Genomic DNA, 22676 nt, shown 5'->3' on the forward strand with positions numbered 1-22676 from the left:
AGATGCAGAACCCCCTGATAGTGACCTTGAAAGCTTCCCATATGTGTTCAACTGACTCCACTGAGTCCTTGTTCCTAGGAAAGAAATCCCAATCTCTTCACCCAGTTCTGTGCGAAAGAGAGCGTCGAGAAGCACATCGGGACCTAGTCTCCACTGTGGCCTCAGACTGTCCCACCCAGGAGTTCGGAACTGCAACCTCACAGGGCTGTGATCTGAATAGGTTCTGGGCAAATGGTCCACCCCCAACAGCCCCATAGCAATGTCTCGGGTAACCAGAAAATAGTCTAAGCGCGCCCATGTCCCGGTGTGAGATGTGAAGTGTGTGCCCTCCCGCCCGAGGGGATGTAGGTGTCTCCAGGCATCCAGTAGCCCACCCTCCTCTACCACTCCCTCCAAAGCTTCCCTGGCACGGGGCTTGTAGGAACTAACACCATCCGCTCTGTCAAGGGGGGGCGCCAGCGCCAGGTTGAAATCACCACCCCAGATGATGTGTCGCGCCCCAATGGACACAATCTTACCCCACAATGAGGAAAAAAAGGCAGGAGAGTCAATATTCGGTGCATACATTGAGACAAATAAATAGATGTCATGCCCCACCCTACCCCATAACAAAGCATATCGTCCCTCCCCGTCTATCTCCTCTCCAAAGCGGTGGAAAGGTACTCCGCGGGCAATGAGAATCGCCACACCTCTTGCATAAGACGAATAGGAGGAAAAGACGCGGGTACCAGCCCATTTCGATGCAAAAGATGTATCCCTTCGTATGGGCATATGTGTCTCCTGCAGCATGGCTACCTGTACATGATGTCTATTCAGGTAGGCAATAACATTCCTGCACTTTTTAGCATCATTCAACCCTCGGATATTCCATGATAGACATGTCAGTCGCGCAGTTGCATTCACAGCAGCCATGGACATAGCAACAGTAGAAGCGAGAGCGCCCGAGGGGGCCATAGCATGAACCCACAACCGCCCCTGCAGGACCAAGTCATACACCAGGTTAGCAAATATACACACAGTCTAAGCAATGTCAACCTCATGAAACCCAACCACCCCCCACCCACCCCAGCATCCCAAACATGCCAGTAGCCATGGATCCCCCCACGCAGCCCTCCCCCCACCACCTCCCCCCCAGCTGTAGTAACGCAAACAGCCAAAAACACAACAAGTCAATGGGGAACACCCGACAGTGGTACATCAGAAAGTGCGCACTGCCACTATCCGGCCCATAGCTCCAGAACTATACCGCCCTCGGTGGAGACTAGGGCCGAGAGAGTGGTCCTTGGTATACGTTACCACTGGGGTGCAGGGTCCAGACAGTTCGCCGCTCTCGTATCACCCCAGCTCTCAAAGTGTGAGCCGCTGCCAGCAAGCAGGCCGGCATAATGCACATACAGCTCAAAGTATGTGGGGTCAATCAATCATCGTGGTGCGTTGGAGGTAGGTCAGCATTCTCCTGTTCGTCCGCAGATACATGGTCGTCCCTGCGTGCTCTCCGGATCGTCTTCAGGAAGTCCTCAGCTTTTTGCGGGTTGGTGAAAAAGCGTTGTTTGCCCTGGAGGGTAATTCTAAGCTTTGCAGGATACAAGAGGGCATAGTCTATTTGGGCCTCCCGCAGTTTTTTTTTCACTGGAAGGAACTTGCGCCGCTCATCCTGAACCATCGGCGTAAAGTCGGGGTAGATGGAGAAGGTGATGCCGTCGTACCGCAGTGATCTTTGAGTCCGGGCAGCTCTGAGGGCCGTATCACGGTCGCGATAATTCAGGAGTCGAGCAATTATAGGTCTCGGTGGCAGACCAGGTTGGGGCACAGGCGCCAGGGAGCGGTGGGCCCTCTCCACAATGAACTGGGGCGAGAAAGCTTCCTCTCCGATTGAGCCCTTAAGCAATTTCTCCACGTATAACTCCATTCTGCCCGTAGCAGTGGACTCCGGCACATTTGTAATGCGAATGTTGTTCCGGCGGCTGCGTGCTTCTAAGTCCTCATTCTTTGCCGCTATGACGCAAAGGAGATTGTCCAGTCTTGCCAGCTGCGTCGTGTGGGCCGTGGTGGCATCAGTGTTGTCGGAGATTCTCTGTTCCGCAGTCGTGAGACGTTCTTCATGGCGATCCACCTTGTGGACCAGGGCGTCCAGTCGAGCCGTGACGCCATCTACCTTCTCCACAACGGTGGCGAAGCCCTGACGCATCTCCTGTATCAGGTTGGTAAGGTCCGCAGCAGGGGCAGGAGGCGGGGCAGGTTGCGGAGGTGGCACGCTGGGCCCCGGGTTCATCTGTGTCGATGTGGCACTTTTGCGAGCGCTGTCGAAACTCAGCTTGGGCTGGCGCGTCTCGGGTCGCCCCATGGCAGTGACCGGAGGCAAGTGATGGGCCAAGACGAGGGACGGCAAAGCACTGCAGCGCAAGGTTAGACACCGCAGGTGAGAAGCAGCCAGCAGCAGGCAGAAGGATCTTGAGCTCGGTGTGTCTCAATATATAGCAGTAGAGGCGTTGCCAACAGGAGCACTATGCAGTCTCTAAGCGCTCAGAGGTAGTGGCTGTATGTCCAACCATGGGCACGTGGTCTCAGCAATAGGCACTCGCTGCATGGAAGCTGGGTACAAGAAAGGCCAGAGCACCGACAGCTATGACGGGCAGCAGGGTCAGATCAAAAGAACAGGCTGCGACAGTCAGCGGCAGGGTATCACGACTCACCGGTCGGCACCACACAGGATAGCAGCCATGCGACACGTGCACAGCCGTCAGCGCACCCAGCGCTCGATATGGTGCAGCAATCTTCAGGCGGGTGAGGCGGGACGCGACAGGGGCACTCCGCGCAGGGGGGCCAGCCCCAACCCCCGGTCAGTGGGTCCAGCGGTCCGCGCAAGCCAGGGTCTGCGGCACTGTGGACGACGGGCACGACAGTCCAGAGGTGCCGTAGCTGCAGGCGTCGTAACAGGAGCGTCTCCCTCTCAGCGCAAGCGAGGTGAGTCAGCGATGGCTGGGGGAGGGGGGGGGGGGGAACCAAGGCGAATTCCTTAGCAGCCGCCTACCTGCACAGCCGCCCCCACACGCCGCCCCAGAAGGATCGTGGAAGCAAAGTCCCGATGTAGCCTGGGAACCTCGTGACAGTCCCCGGGATCGCGTACCTGCAGTAGCCGAGCGTCCGTCTCACGCAGCTCCAGAGCGAGAGCCGGGCAGATTTCAGCAGCCCGTAACTACGGCTCCAGGGCTCGCAGCAGCACCAAACTTGGGACGAGTGCAGAGAACCCCACTTGGATGCGGAGTCCGGTCTTCTGGGGGTGATACGGCACCCCGTGGCGCAGGATCTAGGTAGGATTAATTACCAAAGAGCGGGGGCTGCAGGTCTAGGCAGCCATTCCGCAAGCGCGCCCTCTAGCGCCCCAACAGCTATTGGTGGTTCCACGTACCAGACTTCGCAGATTTGGGGCCATGGCATTTTCATGCCTTGCGCCTAAATACTGGAACAGTTTACCGCTGTCCTTGCGAGAAACCTCTCCCTACCTGATGTTTAGGAAACATTTAAAGGCTCTGTTGTTCTAAATCCCTTTCTACTCCGTGTTGTCTGCTCATCAGGTTGGCCTAGAGTTAAGCGCCGAGATGCCCCCAGGGGATTTGTTGCGCTATACAAGAGACAGTAACATAACACAACATAACATCGAAGGGTGCGGGGTGGGAGAGGCTGTGTTGACTAGTATTGTGTGGAATTGCTCTATATTTGCTCCATTCCAATTCTTGGCTGTCATACTGCCTGGCTTAATGGAGGTAACTGAGCTGATAATCGAAGTTGTGAACATGATCAGGTAGTGATCGGACCATACACAGGGAATAATATTTATAGGAGAAATGGTTAGGTTCTGGGTCCACACTTGGTCTAAAATGTGGCTCTTATTGTGCGTGGCTGTATGTATGTTCTGGGTACAGTTTAAGCTGACCAGGGTGTCTGTGAAGTCACGAGATAAGGAATCTTCCTTACTTTTCTTGGGCCAGTAATTGAAATCGCCAACTATCAGCACCCTTGTGTGATTGATCACAAGTTGTGCAATCAAATCCCCAAATGCGTGGGGGAAATTTGGCATTGAGTGAGGTGGGGGATAAACAACCATGCATGCTAGGGAAAGCTGGGATGATTCCAGTTTGATAGTTAAGATTTCAGTGTGTGGGACTTGGATGGTGGACAATGAGGTAAACTGATACGTTTTATTGATAATAGCCGCTACCCCCCGCTCCTCTTCTGCCCGCTGCTCTATCCGACTGCCAGATGTAATAAGATTCGGGGATAGCCGCTAGAGTATATGGAGTGGACTCAGGCGTGAGCCATGTTTCCGTTAAAAATAAGATGTCCGGTCTGTTAGTGTCTAACAACGAAAATAGCTCTAGCTGATGTTTGCACAGGGAGCGGGTATTTAGGTAATAAATAGACAGATTGCTGCTCCTACACTTGGCCGGGGGCAGTTTAAAATCACTTTTTGCGTGAACAGCTGGGGTAGCAAGCTTGGTAGATTGAGCCACGGTATGGCCTGTACGGTGCTGTGTGGGACAGACCACCAGTAATCCGTGGTGCTCCAAGGTGCACTTAAGACTGTCGTCGATCTCATGCTCCCCTTGGAGATGCTCTAGTTGGTCTAATGAGTAAGTTTGTATACAGGCATAGTGACGGGTCCCTTGCTCCGGACTGCCGCGGACGGACGCAGACAGGCTTGCCTTCGGCGCGCCGCCGGCACGCGTCCGCTGCGCGTAGGCCAACACATCCGGTTTTATGGGGGAGATACGGCAACCACTAGACCGTGCTCTCGCAGCCCACTGGAAGTGAGGGGAAGTATGGAAGGTACAGGAATAGCAGGGCCCTCCCTCCACAACAAACGAGCAAGCTCGCGGTGGACCGGGGAGGTGGAAAAGAGAATTCCCGGGAGCGGGAGAAGTAGGTACTGCTGGTGCAATGTGCAAGTTAAAATTTCAGAGCCCTAAGTGCCCTATAACCTATGGTAGCTGCTGCTTCAATTAAAAATGCAATACCTAAGTGTAAACTGGTAGCTAACCCATTTAATTTAGTGACAGAGAGTGCAGAGTAGAGTGTCACAGAGTGTTGCAAAGTGGAGTGGCATAGTGTGCAGTGGTATAAATGAGAGTGGTGCAGAGTAGAGAGGCATAGAGAGCAGTGGTACACAGTAGAATAGAGTGGTGTAGATTGCAGTGAGGTAGAGTGCAATGGTGTAGAGTAAACAGGCATAGAGTGCAGTGGAGTAGAGTGTTGTAGAGTATAGCATCAGGGGCGGCTCTAGGCTCATGGCGGCACTGGGCAGGGAGCGTAGGTAGGGGGCCCCGGAAGAGGGGTTCCCGGCAGGGCGGAGCGCGGAGGCCAGTTAAGAGGGGGGGGTCAGGGTTAAGAAGTGGAACAGAGCCGGATGCCACCAAATCCCTGCCAGGGGCCGCCACACAAATATGTCTCCATCCTCAGAAGATTTATATATTAAGGATATATATTGGTGTGGTGGCCCCTGGGGTTTGGTGGCCCTGTGCAGGTGCACAGCTTGCACATGCCTAAGGCCGCCCCTGATAGCATCTAGAGTGCAGTGATGTAGAGTGCATTGTTTTTTAGTAAAGTGATGTAGAGTGCATTGGCGTAGAGTGCAGTAATTTAGAGTAGAGTGGCCCTGTGTATATTGCATTGGCATAGAGTGGAGTGGTGCAGGTTGGAATAGGGTGGCTTGAAGTGCAGTTGCATCGAGTATATTATTTCAGAGTGAAGTGGCGTAGAGTGGAGTGGAGCGAAGTGGAATGCAGTGCAGTGGCATAGAGTAGAGTGGCGTAGAGTCCAGTGGAGTACCATGCAGTGGTGCAGAGTAGATTAGACTGGTTTAGAGTGGACTGGCCTGGAGTGCAGTTGAGTAGAGTGAAGTGATCCAGACTAGACTGGCATAGAGTGTACTGGCGTGCAGTGCTGTAGAGTAGTGTGGTGCAGAGTAGAGGGCAGTGGCATACAGTAGAGTAGAGTGCCGTAGAGTTCAGTGGCTGAGAGTGCAGTTGTGTAGGGTAGAGTGACACAGAGTGCATTGGTGTAGAGAACAGTGGCATAGAGTACAATGGTGCAGATTAGAATAGAGTGGCATGGAGTGCAGTGACGTAGAGTGTAGGGATGTAGGGTGCAATGGTATAGAGTAGAGTCGAAGAGAGTGCAGTGGCATAGAGTGTTGCAGGGTTTAGTGGCATAGAGTTCAGTGGTGAAAAATAGATTGGCGTAGTGTGCAGTGGCGTAGAATGCATTGTTTTTTAGTAAAGCGGTGTAGAGTGCATTGGCATAGAGTGCAGCGATTAAAGTAGAGTGGGGTAGAGTGCAGTGGTGTAGAGTGGTGCAGAGTAGAGTGGCATGGAGTGGTACACAGTTGATTGCAGTGACAAACTAGAGTGGCGTACAGTGGAGTGGCACAGAGTGGAGTAGTGTAGAGTGTGGTGGCATAGAGTTCATAGTTTTTTAGTAAAGTGGTGTAGAATGCATGGTCATTGAATGCAGTGGCATAGAGTGCAGCGATTAAAGTAGAATGGGGCGGAGTACAGTGGTGTAGAGTGGTTTGGAGTAGAATAGAGTGGTGTGGTACACCGTAGATTGCAGTGACGTAAAGTAGAGTGGCGCATAGTGGAGTGGCGCATAGCGGAGTAGAGTGGTGTAGAGTGAAGTGGCTAAGAGTGCTAAGAGTGCATTGGTGTAGAGTGCATTGGTGTAGAGTGCAGTGGCGTAGAGTGCAGTGGCATAGAGAGCAATAGCATAGAGTATAGTGGAGCAGAGTAGAACAGAGTGGCGTAAAGTGCAATGCCACAGAGTGCAATGGTGTTGAGTGGCGTACAGTGCAGTGGCATAGAGTGCAGTGGTGCAGAGTATATTAGCGTAGATTGCATTGGTTTTCAGTAAAGTGGCAATGAGTGCAGTGGCACAGAGTATATTGGCGTAGATTGCATTGGTTTTCAGTAAAGTGGCAATGAGTGCAGTGGCGCAGAGTATATTGGAGTAGAGTGCATTGGTTTTGAGTAAAGTGGTGTAGAGTGCAGTGGCTTAGAGTGTAGTAGTACAGCATAAACTGCAGTGGCATAGAGTACAGTGGCGCAGAGTATAATAGCATAGAGTACAGTGGCATAGAGTAGATTGTTTCAGTGTAGAACGAAGCGATATGGAGTGGAGTGGTGCATTGTAGAGTGCAGTAGCATAGAGTATAGTTGTGCAGGGTAGAGTGCAATGGTGTAGAGTAGAATGGTGTAGAGTGTGGTGGTGTAGAGTGTAGAGGTATAGAGTGCAGTGGTGCAGAATAGAGTGGCATAGAGTTCAATGGCTGAGAGTGCAGTGTCACAGAGTAGAGTGTCGTAGAGTGCAGTCGTGTAGAGTGGAGTGTATTAGGTTAGTGTGCATCAGAGTAGAGTGTAGTGGCGTAGAGTGCAGTAGCATAGTGTAGAGTACAGTGATGTAGAGTAGATTATTTCAGAATAGAGTGAAGTGGCTTAGAGTGGAGTGGTACATCGCTGATTTCAGTGGTCTAGAGTGCAGTGGTGTAAAGTACAATGGAGTAGTTGGAGTTGAGCACACTGGAGTAGAGTGGCGTGAAGTGCATTGTTTCAGAGTAGAGTTGAGTGGCATAGAGTTCAGTGGTGTGGAGTGCAGTATTGCAGAGTAGATTAGAGTGTGGTGTAGAGTGGATTGGCATAGAGTGCTTAGGCGTAGAGTGGCATGGAGTGGAGTGCAGTTGTGCAGAGTAGAGTGGAGTGACCTAGAATGGAGCGGTGGAGTGCAGTGGCAGTGAGAGCAGTGGTGTAGAGTAGAGTGGCATACACTGCATTGGCATAGAGTAGAATGGTGTAGTGTAGAGAGGCATAGTCGACTTTTAGAGAAAGTCAGCAAATAGAAAGCAAGTAAATGTGAGTTCGAAACCACAAAGCCAATGGTAAGGAATGGGTGGAACGCATTCCCAGGGAAGCTTTCAGAGGGTCCCCACAATGTCATTAGCAAACCAGACAGCTGCACTGCCTGGTAAGTTTCGGTCGATCGTTAAAGAAGCACGTGAGTATTTAAAGAGGAAATATAATTAGAAAACAGGATATCTCCCTAGAAACATGAAAAGGGAGTATTGAAAGAGGACTGTGTGGAGGGAAGTAAATAAAACAGATTTTGCTTATTTTGCAGCTTTTGAAATGCTGATTGGCTTTTCTGGTTCGTGAAACTTGAGAATAAGCCAGGAGGAGATTGTCCCCGCTGGAGCGTGCCCAGAACTGTTTCTTTTAAAAGTGGGAACACATCTCCCATTCTTGGCAGGGGGTAAGAAACACAGTGGCCTGTTCTGCACTGTGACACCCGGCCTGAGCAGGCCCTGGCTGAGGACTGATTTATCACACTCAGGAGATTATTTACAGTGCGGCTGCACTTGTCACACCTCTGTGACCACTGGTCATCACTTTGAACCAATAGAAACTATCACTGAGCAGTTCCACCATTACATACTAGATACAAGGGGGCCTATTTACAAGCCCCTATTGCCATGGGAATGTCGCTTTTTAGACATTTCTGCGGCGATAGGAGCATCGCCTTATTTACAAGGCAGCGTTAAGCCACTTAACGTGGCTTAACGCTGCCCCTTTCACACTATGATTAGCGTGAAAGGGGAGGGCAGTGGGTGTTGTTGTGGGCGTTCCACCACAACACCTATTGATTCTGATGCTGCCTCCTATTTACAAGGGAGACGTAAATAGGAGGCAGCACCAGAATTAAGACCAGGACAGACCTGGAGCAACAAGGAGAAATGTTTCATTTTTCCTCTTTTTTGCTGTTTTCTGTGTGTGCTGCATTAAGCAGTACACATAAAAGTTACAAAACAGCATTTAAAGATTGTTCATGTGCAGTAAGGGGGACCTTCCTGCACATAAACAATCTTCTCCTGCACGAAGACACCCTTGCACTATGGTACAATGGTGCCTGCGTTGGCGCTAGGCTGCTAATTGTAGCGCCAGCGCAGGGGGAAACGCAAGGCTGCACCATATTCTTGTAAATATGGTGCAGCCCTGAGTTTCTGAAGTTGCTGAGTGAGGCATTATGCCAGAAGGCTAACGCCTCACTCCACCGCTTCCCCTGTAAATATGCCCCAATGATCTCTTGCTTCTATGACTCTGATCATCAGAAAACCACAGACTGCTGAGATTGCCACCAGGCAACAAAATGACAGAAACAAGCTATACATAGGTTATGAAAGAAAAACAAAAAGTTATGGATGTAATCCTTGAATTAAGGTCAGCCGCTGGTTAGAAAGCTGGGCTGCATTCCAATCCAGCGTTTTATTGCTCACGGTGCCACTAGAGACATGATCATATGTAAAAGAGCTGTGGCCCCACCCCAAAAGGGGCAGATTATCTTAAACTCCTAGGCCATGTCTGCAAGGGACCACAAGCAACCCACAATGCCGCAGCGCTTCTGGGGTCTTGTGACCATGGAACAGTTGATTTAAAACAAAGAACTCTAATCGTAATCCGCAAGAATCGTGTTGGGCATAAACAAAAGAAAAGAACAGAGATTTCAAGGCGGCAACCCGGATATATAGAGATTGGGCTTTCCTGTAAAGAGGCTCTCGTAGGGAATAGGCTTGAAGAAGTTTATGAGGTGTGCCTAGCAATATATGTTGTTAATATAAAATGGTATGGCAAGAAACACAGTGATTTTTTAGATAATTGTTTTTGAATGGGGTTTAAACACATGTACCTTGTCAAATTCAATACCAGATATCTAGGCTGCATTCAATGATCTAGTGGCGCAGGAAAGTAAAAATATAAATATACCACTAAATGCTAAAGGCCTAGAATTGTCCAGAGAGTAACTAACAATTTTATGTCCTGAGGAATGTCAACCCTTTTACTTCAGTGACCGAAACATGTTGACATATTGCATGCTCATTAAGTATTCATTAAATGATCTCTCTTCTCAAATATACCTTTTCACCTATCCTGTCCTCTTGAGTCATGTAGTAAGATAAAACACACACTTGAACAATCTGTTATTTCGACTGGTTAAATGTAATTATGTCAAACTATGGCTAATATATCATAGCAGTTTGTGTGCACAGTGTAACAATAAAAACCCATTAGATCACTGTGTTTGCCACACATATAAAACTTTATGGGCTGCTGACCTTGTGCAGTAGGAAAATATCCACAAAACCAACAAAGCCCACTTAGGTAAGTACTTTTAGTTTTGTAATAATTCTTAGTTTCTTTTTCCCATAAGCAGTATTTGAGGAATTTATCACGCTACTACAACTGTATCGTATAAAAACATTACTACCATTTCTAATATTTTGAAAAGCTTGTCAACTTTTATAAATGTGATTTTCTATAATTTTTTTCAGACTTTAAAAAAGTTGGAACATCAACAGCTGAGTCGAATGAGGCAGCTGAATGAAGAGAAAAAGCAGTTTGCTCTTCTGATGAAAAGAAAGTTAGCGCCGAGGAATGTGAGGCTGTCTTCCTGTCCTGGAGACAAATCACTTAGAAGAGCCTACTCGGCGACGAGCTTTTCAGGTCTTACGTCTACTACAAGTAGTATGAGGAGCTATGATATAGGACCTCTATCAAAGTCCATTCCACAGGCGCAGTCAGCATCTACTACGACACCCTCTGCTTCCAAAGCTAATCATGGAAAGGTAAGCAGGACTCTGATAGTGGACGCTGAGCTCAAATTTGGACCACAATATCTTTCTTTTTCTAATGTGTAACAGACTTCAGACACACTGAGCCATATATATGAGCCCAGTTGCGTCGCTGTTGCTTTGTGCAACAAGATGATTGCTCAACCCCACTGAAAAATTAGATTTATGAAGCAACGCAAGGCCACTTTGCATGGCCCTGAGTGACTTCATAAACCTGGAGTAACGCAATGCAGCGTAAATTTCTGCCTTGCATTACTTTGCCGCCTTGCGTTACTTTGCCTTGAAAAGGCATTCCATGAGAGTTGCATGGGTGTTCCCATGCAACTCCCATGAATTTTTAAGCAGTCCCAGATTTACCAGAACTGGTAAACCTAAGAATGCTCCAAAATGCAACGCCTTCCCAAGGGGGCGTAACAAGGAGCAATATCTTTATTTCTCCTCCTTACTTCCTCTTTCTATGTGTGCTGCAAAATGGCAGGAATATACCTCAGGGAATTGTGTTTGCATAGGAAGGAGCACCTTCCTGCATAAAAGCCATCCTGCATGCAACAGAGACAACCTTGCACCGCGGTGCAAGGGTGCCTACGTTGGTGCTAGGCAGCCCTTTGTGTGCCAGCGCAGGGGAAAAGACTGGAATGCACCATATTGGGATAAATATAGCGCGTCCCTGCCTTTTCCCTGTGAAGCAGTGCAGTAAAGTGACTTGCTGCACTGCATCACTTTGCCATGAATATCGCCCACTGTTGGTATGACTGGCTAGCTTATTTCGGCGAGCCACCACTTCCGAAATGTATGTGTGGATTCCAGGTCACAAGTAACAAATGCACCTGCGCCAACTCAGATATGTATCCTGCCTAGTTTTATAGAAGTAGAGCTACTGACTTAAGTGTTATTAAATATTAATAATCATTCAAGAGGCACTTCAATTTGTGTGATATGCTATATTAGTAATCAATATGAAAAATTAGTACTAACCAGAATAATTCCATGGAGCTCTCGTCAATGCTCGAATTTTGAGAAACCAAGAATAATTTTGAATTGTTGTCTTAAAGAGGCACTCATTTACATGGGAGAAAGAGGAATTTTATTGAACAGGAGCAGCTGTGTTTGAATTTTTGAGTGAAGAGTATATCTTCCAACTCACACGCTGATACAGAGTCCCACACAATTTCATCTCCGTGGTGAAGAGCTGATGCCACACAATGTTAACAAAAGGTGAGCTGGAAACCCCTTGTTATGTTTCTTTAAGATGCTGCCTGGAATGTCTCATCCCTGTGATGTGGTGTACATTCTAGTGTGCTGTAATTTCTGTGGCATCAGGGACAGTTGGTCCAGCTGCGTCTGGCAAGAGGCTGTTTGGGGTCTTTCTTCAATTAGAATAAATACTCTTGAAGATACTCTTCTCCTGTATTCATGCCTTTCAATCATAACAAATTTGGTGACGAGGATGGGATATTAATGGGCGTGGTTAAGTTGATTAAGGGCAATATCAGAAGAGAGAGTAATCTCCCACTTGGTGTGAGGCTGTTTTTAAAGATTGTAGATCAGTTATCTGTTACGAATGATGGAGTGATCATGCGTCAGGATAAGTTTGTACCACCACTTGGTGTGCGTACTAGATTGATAACTTTAGCTCATGAGGGTCATTTGGGGAAGACCATGACGATAAAGAGATTGATGTGGAAGGTCTGGAAAGGAGAAGAACACGACCTAAAGCTGACTTTGAGATAAATGTGAAGTCAGTTTCCTTGATAGTAGATAACGGATCATTGTATAACATCATTCCTTTGGTCATGTATGAACAAATTTGGCACATTGACACTCTGTCAAGATCTGATGTGGTTTTAAAAGCGTACCAAGGGAGTGACATTAGTGTTGTGGGATATATGGAAGCAAAGATGGTGTTTGAAGGGAAAGAAACACATGGCAAGGCTTATATGGCTGAAGAGGGATCACCAATTCTGAGTTGTCCACACCAGTATGATTTGGATATTAAATTTGATCCCAGGGCGGAAGTTCCTGTTATGAGTGTGAATGCTTGTAATGTTTACAGTTTGAATGAATTGTTGGAAAAATGTATTGCTGTTTTTGAACCCACGCTGGGTAGATTCAAAGGGTACCAGCATGTCATCAAGCTAAAAAAATACTAAATTCCCATTAAGCATTGTGCAAGAAGGGTTTCTATAGCAGCCAGGGCAAAGGTGAAGGAAATCATTCAGCAGCTTCTAGATGACAGAGTGATTGAACCTGTAGAGGACGCTGAATGGTTATCTCCGGTCGTTATTACGAGCAAGCCGGATGGCTCTCTCAGATTCTGTGTGGATTTGAGGAGCTTAAATGAGAACATTATAACTGATATGTTTCCTCTGCCTAATATAAACAAGTTAATTTTGATGATTGATGGTGCAAAAGTATGCACAAAACTTGACATGAGAAGTGCATACCACCAGGTCGAACTCAGTGATTAATCTAAATCACTTACTTCATTCATCACGGGTGAGGGCACTTTTCAGTTTTGCAGGTTGCCGTTCGGGTTGTGTTCGGCTGCGAGTGTTTTTCAGCGACTAATTAACTCAATTCTGTCAGGGGTAGATAACGCCGTGGTGTTTCAGGATGATATCCTGATATTCGGTAAGGATCATAATGAAAACAACTTAACCCTTGCCAAGGTTTTGGATAGAATTGCAAAGGGTGGCTTGACTTTGAGGAGAGAAAAGTGCAAGTTCATGACCCAACAGGTGGAGTATTTGGGGCATTTGGTTACAAAGGAAGGGATAAGACCTAAAGAAAACCTGGTTAGTGCCATTGTAAATGCAAGGGTGCCACATGACGGACACTCTTTGTGATCCTTTATGGGTCTTGTAGAATATTATTCAAAGTTTGTGTTAAATTTTTCACACAAAACTGAGCCTTTGAGAGAACTTTTGAGAAGGGGTAAAAGATTTGATTGGGGGAAAACGCAGCAGTCTGCATTTGAACAAATAAAAGATGAAATAGTGCATGCTGAGGTGTTGACTCCTTTTCAAAATGGACTTGACAACACTGTCACAGTAGATGCCAGTGCTGTGGGCATTGGGGCTGTTCTGGCACAAGTGCGTGGTGGAGATGAAAAAACGGTGGCGTTCGCCTCACGTTCCTTGTCTGAGTCCGAGAGAAATTACTCGGTCATAGAAAGGAAGGCTTTAGCTGCGGCTTGGGCTACCAATCAATTTAGGGTATTTTTGTGGAGAAGTCGTTTTAGGTTGCGTACGGACCATAAACCTTTGTTAAAAGTATTGGGTCCAGGTGGTATAAGCAATTGTTCAGGTAGATTGGCGATGCTTGCTGTGAAATTGCAAGATTTTGACTGTAAGGTAGAGTATGTCCCAGGATGGAGAAACAGAGTTGCTGACTGTTTGTCAAGACTTCCGGATAAGGAGGCTGTAGTGTCTGATTTATCTACTGAAGAAGTGGTAGCAAATGTTGATGATGCATTGGAGGGTTTTGCAAACGCCGTTCAAAAGAAGGCTTGGATTATGGAAATGGAAGAGGATGCAACATTAATGGGTGTGGTGAAGTTGATTAAGGGCAAAAACAGAAGAGAGAGTAATGTCCTGCTTGGTGTGAGGCCGTTTTTAAAGATTGTATATCAGTTATCTGTTACGAATGATGGAGTGATCATGCGTCAGGATGTTTGTACCACCACTTGGTGTGCGTACTAGATTGATAACTTTAGCGCATGAGGGTCATTTGGGGCAGACTATGACGATAAAGAGATTGAGGGAAGTATATTGGTGGCCCTCTATGAATCAGCAGGTGAAAGAATGGGTGGAAAGGTGTGTAGCGTGTAAGGAATCTGAAAAAAGGTTGAGAGTTGGCATTGGATCTTCTAAAGAGCCACAACATGTTTCGTTGGCTGATGTTCGGGAAAAGGTTTGTTTAGATTTTATTGGTCCTTTTACATTTTTGAAGGAAAGTGAAAGATATGCTATTGTTTTGGTGGATGCGAAATCAAAGTGGGTTGAGGTTGCCTTTATGCGTAATATTACAACTTCTGCCACTATTGCCGTTTTATCTGACATCTTTAAGAGGGAAGGATTTCCTTCAGTCCAGCTCACTAACTTCAAGTGAGATGAAGTTATTTTTGGATTCTGTTGGAGTAAAACATTCTTGCTGTTCCTTATATAATCCACAGGGAAATGAATTAGTGAAACGCATAAACCGTATGGTTAAAGGTACCATGCAATTGGCATATGGAGCAGGTCTATCTGTACTTGATTCTGTGAGTAAAATGCTGTGGGCGTACCGCACCACGGTGAACACTGTCTTAGGAAAAAGTTCATTTGTTATGATGCGGGGGAGGGAGGCTGGCATAAAGTTGATTCCCTCTTGGATGCGCAGAAAACCTAGAGGGAGGCTCACATTGTGATAAGCTGAGTTGTGATGATAGACCTTTCATTAATGTAGGGGATTGGGTCAAAGTAAAACCTGGTGGGCATAGCAATTTTGTGAACAAATTTAAAGGACCTTTTAAAGTTGAGACTGTAGGAAGTAATTGGGTTAGGTTGACTAATGGTCAAACATGGAACTTAAGACGGAAGGCCTTATATCAAAGGCGTGATTGCAAACATGTGGAAAATTTGGAAGATAAGTCTGATGGTGAGCAATGTTCACCATGGATGTTTGATGGACGATTCTGAATTCTCTAGAAAATCACGTGTTTATTCTTCCTCCTTTGAAGAGGTAGATGGGCCTGCTGAACATGGTATTGATGCAAGGGAGGGAGATGGGTCTGGTGATGTATCACGTGTATTGAGGGGAGCTGGTGAAAGAAGACTTTCAGCGTATTTGAATGATTATGTTTCTTGACTTCATTATGTATTTTACTTTTGTTTATTTCACTTTTGTTTTAATGTTTTTACATATCTTAGCATGTTCTGTTTTTATGCTTTAATTTTTGTTTCACTCCAAAGGGGGGAGATGTGTTATGTTTCTTTAAGATGTTGCTTGGAATGTCTCATCCCTGTGATGTGGTGTACATTCTAGTGTGCTGTTATTTCTGTGGCATCAGGGACAGTTGGTCCAGTTGCGTCTGGCAAGAGGCTGTTTGGAGTCTTTCTTTAATTAGAATAAATACTCTTGAAGATACTCTTCTCCTGTATTCCTGCCTTTCAATCATAACACCCCTGCACATAGTGGACTCCATAATTGTGGAAGAAGTGTGGCGCAGCAGCCAGGGTGCCCGACTATGGATCACGGGGTTCACGGTTCGATCGCCGACGGCAGGTTAGCCCAGCACCATGTGACTCCGGGCAATAGCCCGCTTAATCTTCCCGATGGCCCCCAGCAACGGAACACCTCTCCAGAGGAAGTGCGCTTTACAAATGCTGGTATTTCATTTCATTTCATCTTGTATGTGGAGGCAGTGCACAGCTGATGCTCATTACAGTGTGTGAAACCTACCCAGGACATCGGCAGCAGCTTTAGAAGGTTTCTTTTACAGTGGGCTTGAAGGCGGGTAGAGGTGCCTCAGACTGTGCTTGGCACTGAGCACTGCCCCTCAAGCCCTACCCCTCCTATCACATAGAGAACAGTCTTTATAAGTTGGCAGGTCTTCAGAAGTGCCTCTGCCCCCCCCAACCTCATCCCAATCTTTCAGCTTTGACCCAGGGATAAAGTTTCCACCAGAGCATCTCGCCCCCTTCAAAGTGGCACAAACATTGATGGCGCACCAGAGGGCTTCAGTGAGTGAACTCAGCCTCAATCAGTCCCTACAATATGAAGGTGAGAACCTGGCAGCCCAGGGCACAGCCATTCAGCCCTGAGTATAAACAAAAGGCTAACAAGAGTAACCAGACCAGGGATATTTATATTTCTTCAACTCAAATATTTAAGCCTCAGTGAGGCTTTACAAATATATTATCTGGAGTTTCAACTCAGTGATTTGCTCTCATTCAAGAGTCATACGTCTCTGCCTCACTCAGTGTGCTCCTCTGTGCTTTGAGACACTTTATTCTATAGTGTGCTACAGAAATGTCTACAACTCAGCACAGGAATTTGATAATATTAGTACTCTGTCGTGTATGACATGCCTGAATGCTTCAGAGCCATGGGTCGCCATCTAATAAGGTTATTTTTTTTTCTTTGAACTCTATTTTGACTTGTGACCAACCATACAGAGGATAATGGCATGTGATTTACAGGCATGGCACAGACCGAACATGCACAGACAGTACAGGTGATTGAGAAACAAGGCATATAGTCAGAGGTTCAAGAAGCCAGTCAATGACCATAACAGTACAGATGGCATGAACATTCTCTGTACAATACCAGTGGGATTCCTCACACCTTCCCAAGTGGCTAAATACACGGTCTCCCACCTAGTAGAGTGGAGCAGCATTCACAGCCAGTTATTCCCATGTAATAAGTTTATTACATGTTAGGAATGTAAAGTATACATTGGGCTCAATTTGTATCCATCAATGGAGTAGAAGCGGACACATTCTGTGGTTATCGAGGACACTTCCAATGACACAAGCTGATTAGCATCATTTAAGAGATGAAAGATCTGCAAATGATCCTTGTGCGTGATGCACAGGTATATGATCATTGTGAATTAAATATCTCAGGTTTTGGTTCACTAGTTTCAACCACGCTCCATTGCTTTCTACAGAGGTATAATTTCTATGGCTCATGTCAGCGGTACCCAGGGGCTGGCCAGAGAGGTGTCGTTTGAAGGACTGTCTTTATTGACAGCCAGTGGCATCTTGAGCATGGTTCCACAGACACTTTTAGTGAATGTCTGTCTTATTATAATCAGGAGCTTTGGAATTATATGACAGGGGAGGAAGAAATTATGCAGCAGGTTTAACTAAATTAGGTGGCAAAAAAGGCAAACTGTGCAGTGCAATGTGGCACATTTTGTTGCAGTATTCCTCCATTATTAAATCATTTTTACAATGTTAATACTGTCTGGGCAAACGTTGCACCACTTTAACACCTAATTCCAGCAAACAGCAAAAGAAAGGTGACCCATCACTTTCCAATAAAAGGCCTGCGACTGGGTGGTCCCACCTGTGGCAGCTTTTTTTGTAACTTTTGTACGTTTGAGCTTAAAACATTTTTTTAAATTAAAATCTGAAAATTATGCAGAATATTGGTAATTCTTAAAAATGCCATACACAAGGCCACTTGAATTATAAGTCAGGGGATCCATAAATCATTCAGGATTTGTAGAGCGGGGCTACGTCAACCATGATGGTCTTGAGGCAGGGGGGGAGATCCTGCTGCCTGTTCTCCTATTGGTTGAACATCCAGGTCTCGAGGTCCTTTCTAAACAGTCGAGGAGGGTGAGGGTTGCTGTTTCTCTGTGGTCTAGCAGCATTCTAATGTCGTCCGTGGCTGTAACAAGGGCTTGCTCTGTGCTGTGGTTTGCTCTGAAGCTGGACTGGGAGGGGCCCAGAAGGTTGTGGTTCTCCAGATGTTGGGTGAGCTGGATGTGGATGGCTTTCTCAATTACTTTGGCTGGGAAAGGGAGCCGGGAGATAGATTGGTAGTTATTAGGTTCTTCTCGATCTGTGGATATTTTCTTCAGCAGCAACTTCACATCGGCATGTTTTCATTTCTGCAGGAAGCGGGCCGTGTTGATAGAGGACCTTGGTGAGTTCTTTGCTGATGGGTTGATTGCGGAGGTTGAATATATGGTGTGGGGAGGGGTCTGCTGGGGGTTTTCGGAGTGGATAGATCTCATAATGGACATCGTTTCCTTCTCTGTGAGGATCTTCCATGAGGTGAGCTGGTGTTGGAGTGCATCGGTTGGTGCGATGCGGTTGATGGTGTTCTCGGCAGGGTGTGAAGTCTTGTTGGATGGTATTGATTTTGTGTTGGAAAGGTCAGAGTGTTGTAGAGAGCTTGTTTTTAGTTCCCGAGAGAGGATAGTGAAGTCCTTGACTATGAAGAAAAGTCTGTGCTGTTGTTGGAGCTGTTTGGGGAGCACCAATTTATGCAGCAGGCATGACTAAATTAAATGGCAAGAAAAGCCAAATTATGAGGCCCTATGTGGCATGTTTTTTAATACTATTACTTCATTCTTTTTTCATTTTTATACATGGTAATACTGTCTGAGCAAAGCTTTCACCTAATTACTACCGGTTTAACAATCAAATACAGAAAAAGGTACTGAAAGATGACCACTAAACCTTTGCAGAGGGCCTTCCACTGCATGCAAACCCACGCTGCCACGTTGTTACTAACTTTTGATCCACTTGAACTGAAAAGTATATTTTTTGTTGTTAAAATCTTCACATTATGCAGCAGATGATAATTATGCGAAAAAAGCAGTAGTTGCGAAATTGCATATTGTCAATCATCCTGGTCATAGATCGAGCTTATTAAAATGTATATTACATATTCTCTTCAGCACAGAAGTGTGCGTGAAGTCTGCAGCTGTGTGAATACACTAAATACCACTACTACTGAACTAACAAAAATTCATTTTGTTCTAGGTGCCTCGCCCTGGTTTCACCGCCACGGTAGCTAAGAAGAAATGCGAGTGTGGCCCAACCACCAAGCTGCTATCAAGGAGCGTCAGCTGTTTTCCTGCATTGTAGCCGAAAGCCCCCCTTCTCTAATTCTCTCTCCTACTTGTTCACCTGCTTGGGGTCTGTGACTGGTCTGGCGCAGAGAGAAGTCTGCCTGATTGGTTTCCAAGCCTCAACCAAGCATTTCCGGGTTACTGTGCCCAAAACACGCTGCGTCACCGGAGTCCATTTTACCAACGATTCTGTCACAGACTTGAAATGACTAAATATTTTATACAGACCATAACACAGGATGGAAATGTTGCCTGGCATGCTTTGAGACAAAGTACTGGTCATTTGCTGAGAGATGAAAGTTAAATACACCGTCGGATTCGACCCCCGAAAAACCCCTCATTCATTGTGGGCTCAGCTCTTTAATCACTACCTGTCGTATGTAAATTTACAATATAAATAGTTCAATTTGTATGACACTATTATTGTTGAAACCCTTATTTTTATTAAAAGAATGGTTTATTTTCACGTCAACTAGCTTTAGTTGTGTATCAAATTCTAAGCAAATCGTTTCATTATTCCCTGCCTATACCTACGTAATTAAAGGTTTCAGGAGAAATAAAATCACATCTGAGAAAGGGGAAAAAAATTCTTGGGGTCTAACTAGGTGATATAAGGATTCGTTAAACATGAGCCACTTCAGGGTTGGTGGAAAGGTAGAGCATGACGTGATGAGGTACACATTTCATCTTTAAAATAAAATACTTTTCATTGACTTTATACAATGCAGTGAAACATATAAATCAATACAAATTCTTAACACATTCGTCTTAGAGATTGTGTAGATTTTTCACACAATGGAATTCAAGGTTCATTCCAGAAAATAGAGAATGTTTGTTTCCTTTACAATTTTGTATTGCATTTCATTGCGAACAGATCATTAACTTCTATTTGATGCTTTCCTATGTGGTCGCTCTTTACAGCACAGAATCATGTATAATCCTTATGTTTGTTGTGTGGAGCCTCTATTTGTTCTGTTTTCCTTCCAGTGCTACTTATGTTCATTGTGCTTCTCTGATCTATAGTTCCGTCACATTTCAAAACCAACTTCGCGTTCTCTGCACACTTGGGTACAGCCAGTGAATGGCCAAGACTGTTCCAAGTGCAGCAAATCTATTTTACAGCTCTCCCTTTTTTTGTGGTTTTAGACCCAGTTAGCAGTGTTTGTGTGTCAATTTATGAAGTCCCCTATAATGGTCTGTAGTTACATCACCACCTCCGTCTAGAAGGTCTGTACATGTGGGCAGCTGCATACCAGGCAACCAGAATCTGCTCTGGACTCAGGGTGTTGTGGGCATCATGAACCTTGCTCCAGGTATATCTTACTCAGTTCAAATGGGCTCAGGTAGGTCATGTAAAACTGAGTTAACTTGAATTGTGCAATACTGGATAAACCTTTAACGCAACCACTTGTCTGATCCCATTCTTTCTCTGCTAATGGTCCCTCACAGTCCTTCAAACATCTTTCCCTGGCCTCCTTTGCATCACCACCATTATCCTGCTGGACCGCTCTGTCAAGATTAGCCAACAATTGTCTTTCTTGTACCAATAGAAATATCATCGCCCAAGCTTGGGTAGCCTAGGAGCATCTGCAGACGTTCTCCAGATTTCTGTTGTCTACGATAATAGTGCATCATTTAGGAAGTGTCTTGAGGTAATACTTTAATACTAAAATACCAAAATATACTTTCACTTCACCAACTGTCTGGACCAGGATATTTACCTGGAAATTCAGAGGAGAAGCACTGACAGAGTGTATGAAAGATGGCTGGTGAATACTATTGTACAATACTTAGACATAAATCGAGATGTAAAATTAGCAAGCCTAATTAATGGGAAATGTTTAAAGTGATTCTCAGAGGGAAGTGTCTGAGTAAAATATATGGTACTAATCTACAATTAGCACATACATTAGTGCAGCCGGAAAACATAATATTACTAGAAGGGAGACTGGCACTACACCCTAAAACAATGGCAGATATACTGTCCCTGAAAAGCAACCATGGTGATATATGTAATGGACTGGATAAGTTTAGCACAACCACAATAAGCCAATGGTACATCGAAAGGGTGATAAAATGGGCACATTATTGGCTAGTTGCTGCATGTTTTTACAAACATTCTCAACGGGGGAAGAGCCTTGGGGACCCCTTCCCATTTGCAAATGGGTTACCACCTGTAGGAGAGTAGGGTCTGCAATCCCATGATCACCCAGATTTTTCGCTTTTGTTTCACTGGTTTACGACTTTCTCTGGCTGTGGGCCTGCCAATCAGACCCACAGCCTGGCTGTTCTCTTTCTAAATTACGAGATGTACCCTAGGTGCATATACCAATTGGTACTGGGCCACCTTATCAGACCCTGTAACCCAGGGCGTAGGTGTATCCAGGGCCGCCAGGGGCTGCAGCATGTATTATGCCACCCCTGACTGGCCTCCTAAATTTGACACAACTGGCTGCATGACAGCTGGGGCAAAGTCGTGTAATCACCCTTTGCTTTAGATATAGTAGCCCTATATCTAACCCTCCAATGGACACCCGAGTCCCTATCAGTCACTCCTATGGCAGGCCTTGACAATCCTGAAGGCAGAGTGCATGGGCTCGTGTGAACTAAGCTCTGGCCCGAGCCGAGCCCGGTTGCAGCTTGCGGAATCAAGACCCAATGGCTGTTCCATGATAACGCGTACCATATCGGTAACTTCGGTGTCGCGTTATCAAGACATGTCGAGTAAGGTGTCATACGAATCGGGATGCTGTCCTCTCACCAACTCTGGCGACGAGGTTAGCATTCCGCCCTTCTAGAGGGGCACGACATGTACGTAACTGTGAACCCCGGTTAAAGTTAACGAAGGCCTCAGCTCCACAAAATGGATGCTGCCACCACAGACACAAGTCTGACCTCCTGCTGCTGGGAGTCCTTCCAGCGAGGAGCACTTGGACAAAGGGTTTCCTGTCGAGGGCGGTGTTTGCACCGTCCCAGACGGGGTTTGTGTATTCTGGGTAGGTAGGGCTTTTGCGAGAAGGTGACTGCGGAGTGGCACCCCGGTGCTCACTACGCATCTGCCGGTTAGAACCAGTTCCAGGGGCGACAGCCCTGGCCTGGGGAAAGTCCGGCAGGGGAGAGGGGTGTAACTACCCCCCTTCCTGGTCCCACCCTTAGGGCAGGACCTAGTCATGTACCCACCCCTTTCTTTAGGATAAAGGCCGGAGCGGGGACCCTTCCAAATTAGATCATCTTTGAATCAAGAATACTTTCTACGAAAGGACTTCAAGACTCTTCTTAAGATTTCTCCCTTGTGACTAAGGAGTAGTCACCCTGCATCAGCGGGCACCATCTAAGAACTCTGCGGTTTGCTGTAAGTCCTTCCTCAAGGAATCCGACGGCCCAGCTCGACGAGAACCGGCTTCCCTGGCACCTCTGACCTCTACCCACGTC

At 46.3% G+C, this 22676-nt stretch overlaps 1 protein-coding gene across 1 annotated transcript in view; it reads left to right on the forward strand.

The window, feature by feature from the left end:
- LOC147679378 (uncharacterized) overlaps window positions 1–19714 on the forward strand; it is a 48383-nt gene extending 28669 nt beyond the window's left edge. The window contains exons 2-3 of the mRNA XM_086944716.1: window positions 10373–10666; window positions 19156–19714. Coding sequence (XP_086800842.1) covers window positions 10373–10666; window positions 19156–19260 — 399 coding nt within the window. The 3' untranslated portion in view covers window positions 19261–19714. The remainder of the gene's footprint in view (window positions 1–10372; window positions 10667–19155) is intronic.
- Window positions 19715–22676: the final 2962 nt, after the last annotated feature.

The sequence above is a fragment of the Lissotriton vulgaris genome, chromosome 11, assembly GCF_964263255.1.
Source record: "Lissotriton vulgaris chromosome 11, aLisVul1.2, whole genome shotgun sequence".
NCBI lineage: Eukaryota > Metazoa > Chordata > Amphibia > Caudata > Salamandridae > Lissotriton > Lissotriton vulgaris.